General features: G+C 48.6%; 1 protein-coding gene across 1 annotated transcript in view; it reads left to right on the top strand.

Moving 5' to 3' along the window:
- BMP6 (bone morphogenetic protein 6) overlaps window positions 411-8,884 on the top strand; it is an 87,363-nt gene continuing 78,889 nt past the window's right edge. The window contains exon 1 of the mRNA XM_021388647.1: window positions 411-847. Coding sequence (XP_021244322.1) covers window positions 439-847 — 409 coding nt within the window. The 5' untranslated portion in view covers window positions 411-438. The remainder of the gene's footprint in view (window positions 848-8,884) is intronic.

Below are 8,884 nucleotides of genomic sequence, written 5' to 3'. Positions count from 1 at the left end.
CTGGTGATTTGCCTCCGCCGCCAGCAGCCCGGCTCCGGCCAGCCCGCGGGAACCGGGGCTGCAGCCGCAGGCAGGAGCCGCTCGCTCCTTCGCTCGCTCGCTGCCCGGCTGCTCTGGGGAAAAGTTTGCTCCTCTTCCTCCTCCTCCTCCTCCTCCTCGTCGTCGTCGTCGGCCCCGCCGCGCAGCAGCCCCCGGGCATGGCGAGCTGAGCCCGGCAGCCGGCAGCCGGGCCGGGGGCGGCCCCGGCGCACCTGAGCGGCGGCGGCGGGGGGCTCGCAGCGCGCTGCCCCGAGGGCGGCCATGCGCGGCGGGGGCGGGGGCGAGCGCTGAGCCCCGCCGGCCTGGCTGCCCCCCGCCGGCCCATGCGCTAGGAGGGCCGAGGGCGGCGGGGAGCCCCCGGGGAGAGGGGGAAACGGGGAGCTCGCCCGGCCCAGCGCCATGCCGCGGCGGCTGGCCTGGCTGTGCTGCTGCTGGGCGCTGCTGAGCGGCGCCTGCCGCCCCGCCGAGCCGCCGCCCGCCGCCCCGGGCTTCCTCTACCGGCGGCTGAAGTCGCACGAGAAGCGGGAGATGCAGCGGGAGATCCTCTCCGTGCTGGGGCTGCCGCACCGTCCTCGCCCGCCGCCGCGGGAACCGCCGGCACCGCCGCCGGGACGGCTGCCGGCAGCGCCGCGCTTCATGCTGGACCTGTACCACGCGCTGGCCGAGGGTGCGGAGGGAACCGCGGGCGCGGAGACGGGCGGCCGCCCGCAGCCCCCCGCCCCGGCGCCGCCGCTGCCGCCGGTGCCCAGCGCGCAGGACAGCGCCTTCCTCAACGACGCCGATATGGTGATGAGCTTCGTCAACTTGGGTGAGTGCCGAGCGGTGCGCGCAAATAAAGCGAAACTCAAAAAGGAAAGGAGTATTTTTGCAGTCTGAGGTTAAAGCCGCTCCGTGCGAGGTGCGGCCGCCGGTGCTCAGGGAGCGGCCCTCGGTAGTCCCTCGTGTCCCCGCACCTCCTCTGGGGCCGGCGGAGGCGCTGCGGGGATGGGTACGGGCCAGCTCTTCTGGTGTCCGAGCGCGGGAAGGCGGTAGAAATCTTGCAGAAATTCTGCCAGATGCCAGCCTGCTCTTCGGGCGAAGCGCGGTCCTGATGCGGAGGGCTCCGGGCTGGGAATTTCGGTGGGAAAGCCGCTAAGCTTATCACTTGAAAGAGCTCTGAAGGCTGGTCCGCAATTAGAAGGGAACAGTGTAATTAGATTCAGCCTAATGTGGAGAGTGAAAATATTTCAGTTAGCGAGTGGCGGTTCCTTTTTAAGTGAGTCCCTGTGAAGCTCGAGCGTCTCAGCGCGGCGGCCGAGAGCCGGACAGGGCAGCACATCGGGCACCTGCACACAGCTCGCACCAATATCAGTGTGTTTCGTGTGTTTCCTAATCCATAGCAGTGATGTGATGTAGCATCATAGTGGGAAATGTATCCAAACTAGCAGCGTGCTAAGTGTATTCAATAGCTTGGTACTGCCATATGGGTATTTAGAGCAGTTTTAGCTTCTCTCCCTGGGCTGGGGGATTTCAGTACTCAGTGGGAATCCCTCTCTCTTGCTGTGCCCTCTGCAAATCTGCTTGTCCTTCGGGCAAGCAGAGCTGTTGCCTGTGCCTCTCTCAATTGCCCTGGGGGCTTTGAGGACCTGTCCGTGGAATGATGTGAATTTGGTAAGCACGGTGACAGTGTGGCTTTCTGTGAGCCATCCCCACTGCATTACTGTGAGGTGCAGGGCAGCTTCTAGAGGGGCTGATTTCAGGGAGAGACATGGGCGTGCAGCGTTTGTTGGTGTGCAGCACCCTGCATAACGGAGCAGCCGGTGAGCAGCGCTAGACAGTAGATCTGGAAGTATTTGGTTTTCTTTTTTGAAAATAAAAGCGTCCATACGACTCAGATCCATTCTAATAATTTGGATCTAGGCGCTTATGTAACAACAAGGAGAATTATTCCTGTCGCATAGTAGAGTAGCGCAATAGAAACTCTGGTTGCAAGTCTCAGGAAGTGTGAATCAACTGCAGAAGTTTCTCATCGACTTCCAAGTTCCGAGTCATTAACCTTCATGTCACTGAACGTGATTGTTACCAACGCATTCGCAGATCAGCCGATGGAAACCAAACAACAGTTTGGTTGTTTTCTGGAACTCCTCTGACACGTGAGGAACCGTTCTTTTTCACACACATATCAATGTTTGCATTTCCACCTTACAATCTTTTGTGCTGGAAGAGCAGAGGAAGCCTGAGGTTGTATTGTGGTATGGAAGGCGAAGGTGTGATGGGAGGGAGCCAGCCTCCGTGCCTCAGGGTGGCCGATCAAGGTGCAGTCTGAAAATGCAGATGGTGAGATCAGAGCAGAAAGGGAAGAGCCTGGACCTTAAGGACGCTGACTGTTCCCATGGAGCGTGCGCTCACGGCTGACGCGTCCTTATAAGCAAAAAGGAAATTCATATTTTCTAGGATGTGCTCAGCACTTTGCTTTGCGAGACACCTGGTAAGTGGTATCCAAGGGTAAAAATAAGCATCGGTTCCTGTTACAAGTGAAGATTCAAACCAGTTCAGGTAATTTAGAGAATAAATTTCATTTGTCGAGTTAGATGCCAAAAAAGGATTTTGATATAAAATACTGGTTACAGCAGGTAAACCTGCTTCCTACTATGGGAAGATGATCCCCAAAGCATCTATTTCAGGCATATTCCGTGGGGTAAAGCACTCAGAAAACATGTATTTCTGTCAGTTTCCCACTTAAGAAGGCTTGATATTTAGCTCAGATAGAAGCGCATGTGTTTTTGATCTCTCTCTTTGAGATTTATCAGGCCAGCCAGGGTACCTAAATTCTCTGCTGAGGGTATGGTTATACAGCAGGGGCTGTGGTCCCAGGAGAGCACAGTGGATCAGACAGTACCGTTGTGAAACTGTTTCTCTTCAGGAGCATCCTTGACATGAATGTAGACACTGGTACATCTTGACACAGCGCTACTGGGGAAAGCAAAACTGTGTTAATGTTTCCTGTTTGTATAATAGATTTTCCTCATGGCACTAGGAGGGTTATCTCCTCTTTATCCTCTTGGAATGGCTTGGGGTTGGCATGGACATCCCTCTTTGAGGGAGTGATGCTGGGCTGGCAGCTAGACTCAGGCAAGTGTCCCTCTGTTTTACTTCTGGGGCTGTCTTAGTGAGAGGTGCACTAAGCTCATCGCAGCAACTCCCTACTCTCTAAGCTCAGGTTGATGAGCTCAGAGGACTTGCCTTCAGACCAAGCTGCAGGCTCGAGCTGGGGTTGTGACTGCCCTAAGTCTCCTTGGTTTCCTCTAAATCCTCACTGCTGAAGTGAAAGGGAGATGTTCTCCAGTCCGTATTTTGCTAGCTGGTGCCTTTAGAGTGCAGTGCATGCCACGTGTAGCAGCAGAAACAAGACCCTCAAAGGCTTTGCTACTTTAAGTGTGTCCAGAATTACTCCTTATATAATGAGAGGAACAACATGGGTTAAGACAGGGAAGAAGCATATCTGGTCCCTCACCCATGCAGGTCACTATGCAGGCATCCACACTGGGAAGAAAACGTGTGCTTCCACTAAGGAAAAATGGGAATGCAATGATAGTCTTTGTGGGTGTCTGCTCTGGCTCAAATTCAGGGCTGTCAATAGCTAAACAGCAATGCAAGAGAAGTCTGAACCAATCCAAATTCCAGTGGCAAGCGCTGTTGAAAGCGCACTTTTGAAGCATGGTGCTGGGTTATGTATTGTGCCTTCTTGTAGCGGACTACTAGCATGGATTCACCTTACGTCTTTACTTTTGGGAGAAAAGGCTTTCTCTCAGAATTCAAACCATCCCTTAAGCCCTTCTGCATGATTTGAGTTGTGACTGTGATGAAAAGTTTCTTAAATCTTTGAATCCCAAAAACCCAGGCAATCCCCGTCTTCCCTGTACAGCTTCCTATACCTGGGAGCCAGTGTGCTGCATTTCAGTGCCAGCGAGCCAGTGCATGTCTGGCTGTGCAAATACTCTCTCTCTCCTTGCCTGCAAAGCAGTAGCTTACGGATGTGGTGTCTTCTGAGCCATCTCTTCATCTTTTTTTGGCAGCGAACACCTACCAGATTTCCTTCTAGGAATGATCTTGCATAAATCCATGGCAAGCAAGCACTTACACACAATCACTATGGCTTTTCATAGGAAGGAAGCAGTGCTAAAGCACTCCAAATTCATTTGTAAAGCAGATTAATTTTTTTTTTCTTTTGAGGCATCTGATCAGCCTACCTGTCTTTTTCTGTGGTATCACACGTGGTGTCAGGGGATATGGAATTTGGCAGCGAAGATGTATCAGGGACACTGCATGATTGTAGCGACGGGACCGCACCATTCATACTGTCATCCCATCTGTTTATACTCTTGGCCACATGTTGTAAAGGTCAAGACATCTACTCACAGGGAATAACGGGAGCGTGTGATGCTGCGTATCTGGCTATGCTGCCAGCTGGCTGTGCAAAGCCTTGCTCTCGGCATGCAAACAGCATCCTCCACGTGTGTCTGGAGCAGGCCAGTATTAGAAATCACGGAGCTGATGATGGGAATGAGTTTACTGATGTCTGCCAAACTAGTATGCTGGGTTTCGGCGCCAACACGCATCCCAAGCATCAGAGATCAGCTTTGTATTTGCTGCTCAATTGATGCAGCCGAAGACCCTGTGTGTGTAATCTCCTTGAAGTTATTGCTTGCTGGCTGCCTGCTGGTGTGGAGCTGAAGGATGGCAGGATGAAAGAAAAAGCAAGCTGTCGTCTATCATCCTTTGGTTGCCTTTTTAGAAGTCCTCAGCTCCTTCAGGCAATGAATTTGAGGGACTAAAGAGATCCTCCTGTCTTTGCACAGGAGCCCTGACAGATATATGGTTCCAGGAGCAGCTGCTGATCAAGATCTGCAGTATTGAAAGGAGTGGAGGGCCATGTTTGAGTGTCATCTGGACTGAGCTGCTGGAGCCAGAGCCAGGAAATCTTGTGAAAGCTTTTCATGGGTTGAAAGTTTACAATATCCTAAATTTGGGTGAGAGGAAGAAAGAAAAAAATGATTGTAATTGCAAAAGGTGAGAATTGTCAAAGGGTCTAGATCAATTCAAGCTGAATTTTGTATGTATAAATTAATAAAAAGTTATTTGTTGGAATACAAACCTAGGTGTGGATTTGTTTGTTGAAAATCCAAATGCAGCATTTCCTAATTCTTTTCCCCATGCAGGCAACCTGCAACCAACCTACTTCTTCTAAAAGGTGCTCTTTTCAAAGTTTCCCTTCAGTTGAATGTCTCATCAGCAGGTAGATCCCTTGGGCAGCTGCCATGGATGCCCTGCACTGAGCTGAAGAGCTGCAGGTCTGTGCCAAGCCTAGCCCAGCCCATCGCAGTGGGCTCCCTCTTGCAGTTTTAAACGTAAACTTTTAAGTGGTGTTTGTGATTTAGGAGGAAGGAAGGTGGTGTTTAGACTTTCCATGCTGTGGAGGCATGTTTCTCTTTAAGTCATCTTGCATCATTTCTAACTTGCGTGGCGTTAGAGGGAAGTATGAGTTACTTGAGACATAAACAGTCCCATTGTGTGTTTCTGCTTTTCCCAGCAGTGGCACACCAATGCTCCTAAGTGGAGTCCACCTACTAACAGTTTAACGTTTCCATTTGACTATTTATATAGTGATGTGAGACAGAGAACAGACAGTATGCAGATATTCAGTAGCCATCTGGGCATGGTCCTGGGCTCCCTGCTGTGGGTGTCCCTGCTGGAGCGGGCGTCAAACCAGATGGACCCCAAGGGCCCTTCCATCCTCAACCCTTCTGTGATCTGTATGGATAGAAAAATTGCTCGTGATTGGGACAATAGAAAAATTGCATGTGGTTGAGAGATTCCCATTTGATTTCAAAGCACCAGGCCAGTGCCTTGGAGACCAGGGTCAAGGTCCAGTGTTCTCCATGTGAATGGTTCAGAGGATGATATTGGGTTGTACCAAGGTTTTCCATTTGATGTGTGGAGAGGGCATTTTGGGCTGGGATTTCCCAGCCTTGATATGTGTGAACACCTGCTAGCAAGTTCTCTTTCAACCTTTCTTGAGCCAGGGAGCTCCTTGACCCCATGCCCTGCACTTGGGGCTGGTTCCCAGAACTGGTGGCTTTGGGGACAGCACAGGAACACAGCTACCACAGGAGCCTTGCAGGGGAAAAAAGGCTTAATTAACTGAGATGAGCCCTGCTGGGATTGCAGGGGTCATGCTGGAGTTCGATTTATAAAACTGACTTCAAAACGGGGCCAGCGTTTCCTGAACTCTCAGTTAGCTCAGCTCCCAGAGCAGGAGATGGCTGTGTAGGGTTGGGTGGGCTTTTAGGCTGTGTTGTGGGGTGGTATATTTTTTTTTTAACTTGTTTTTTTTTGGGAGGGGGGCATCATGAGATGATTTTTGTTGTGTTTTTAAGGGCACAAAGATTTTAACAGAACTGCCTGCAGCTCTATTTTTTTTTTAATGTTGCAGTGTTCATTGCAGCACAATGACAGAATTGAATCAGTGGTAGCAACAGTGCGAATTTTTTGGCAAAAAAGTATAATGTAGACAGAGCCGAAGTGTTCTGCTAACTAAAACAGTAGCTGTATTTTAAGAGAGCTAGACATGACTGTTTTGATCCAGTGTGGTGTTAATCACAAGAATACATAACTGCTTTCCTATGAACTTTCCCCTTAAAAATATCCAGTGATATCACCTGGTGTTTTGCACGAATGCTCAGTATAACCAGAATTTAGAATATCTGGCTCCATATAAACTTGGAATATTCATAGGTCAAATATTAGTGTATAAATAAAAACATTTTGAAAATGAAAACAGAAGCACAGTATTTGAAATATACTCCAAGTGCAGATGTACTTCATGGCTTGAATAGCTTTACAAATTAATTGGGACACTTAGCACTTGTTCGGAAGAAGTCAAATTTCTCGATAATAAATGAGAAAGTGTTTTTCAAACAGTATCCCAAAGATGTGTTATTCCATGTAATTTAGCGGTCGCGTGCAGTGAGGAAGACACATGTGTCAGCTGCTTGAAGCTCTCATGTAAACAAGATGAATTTGATTAAACCAAAATCTTAATAGGAGCAAACAGAGAGCCACATTTTTTTTATCAGGTATGGGCTGTTAAATATGCTGTGTTGCAGAGACAATATTCTTATCTTGTCATTTACTGCATTACATGTGCCTGGTGAAGGTATTGGACACTGTGTTTGTCTAAGGGTGTAAAGGGTGACATAATGTCTATTGAAGCATAGTCATTTAGGTTCACACTAGGCAACAAGGAGCATGTAAAAATGAGAACAGATTAAAGCCTGTGGGCAGATTGTGATACCCGTACTGGTACGCAAAGGGGTGGTGGTGAAAAGAGTCTGTAGTCTTTGTCTGAAATGGAGGTGCCATGTTTCATCGTTATGTTTCCAGAATGCTTGAGATGAATCAGGGGGAGTAGAACTGTCAGCAGTCAGCCCCTGTCCTTTTACTGGGAGTAAAATTGTCCAAATGAGTTGGAAAAAATGTTGAACTCTAACAAGCACATACAAAATGCATAATATTTTTCTGCCTCCATCTTTGTAATAAAAGCTGTTTAGACATGATCACTTACTGTAGTCGAACTTCCATACTTTTCAAACTTTGATAAAAGAAGGGTAATAATGGTAATAAAGAAGTGGTTGGGGCTTTAATTTTGCTTGAGGACATTTTAGATAGACTCTCAGAATGATTTGGGTTGGAAGGCACCTCAAAGCCCATCCAGTTCCAGTCCCCCTGCCATGGGCATGGTTGCCACCTGCTAGATCGGGTTGCCCATGTCCAATTTAACTCCACTTTGAGCAACTCCAGAGATAGGGCATCCACAGATTCTCTGGACAGCCTGCTCCAGTATCTCACTACCCTACTCTGAAAAATTTCTTCCTTCTATGCAAAGCACATTTGTGTTAAAACACCTGTTGTTCCATCACGATGCCAAGCCCAATTTCTCAGTGTGCTTGCATGCAAGTAGCGAGAAGCTCCAGCTCCTCCACCAGCTTTCCTCTGACCTTGCTTGCCTTGACAAGGTCTGGCATGGCTCCCTGGAGATCTCAGAAGCAGGATACCTCAAGGTACTGCACAGTGGGGAGGATGCAGGGCCTCACACTACAAAGGGTCAGTGTGCAGGTCCCCTCCTGCACCTGAGAACTGGGGATCAAAACTCCATCTCAGGCATGTCTCTGTGGGTTAGGGAGGAACATTGAGCAGTGTTTCACCAGGCCAGACTTGTAAAATCTCAATAACAGATGTGGAGATCCAGAAGATCCTGAATCCCAGTTACATGCATGAGTGAGAAAAGATGTACGCTCATTTTTAAGTATCACCTTTATAACGAAATGACGGAATCAATTTGGTAGTGGTTCCTGTTAGTAAATATGCTTTTGTCATTGCAGAGCACATCTCAGCCATTCACAATTTTTAGAGCTAAATGGTGGGAACATAGTTCTAAAATTAAGGCCGGGTATGTAATTTGGTTTGCAGGTCCAAAATCCAGGTGCTTGATTGAAACAATGAAGTCTGGAGAATAAACCCTTCATTTTAGAAAAGCAGCAATCTCTCTTGCCCACAAACCATCATCCTGAGACCACATTTCAGGCCTGCAGCCCCTTTTACTTAATTACTGTAACATCAAACGTCTTTGACATGAAAGGGACCAAGCAGTGGCTCTGCAAGATAATGGCTTGTTTATAAAAATAATTTAAACAGCATATGAAAAGGATAAACATGCATGTCCTGCCAAAATTCACTGTATGTTCTGCAAGCTTTAGTGATTGTGAATCTCTTGGCTTGCCCTTTCAATGCCTTTTAAAAAAAAAAA

This window comes from Numida meleagris, chromosome 2 (genome assembly GCF_002078875.1).
Source record: "Numida meleagris isolate 19003 breed g44 Domestic line chromosome 2, NumMel1.0, whole genome shotgun sequence".
In the NCBI taxonomy this organism is placed as follows: domain Eukaryota; kingdom Metazoa; phylum Chordata; class Aves; order Galliformes; family Numididae; genus Numida; species Numida meleagris.
Note: the sequence above shows the minus strand (reverse complement) of the source record. Positions and strands in the feature narration are given on the sequence as shown.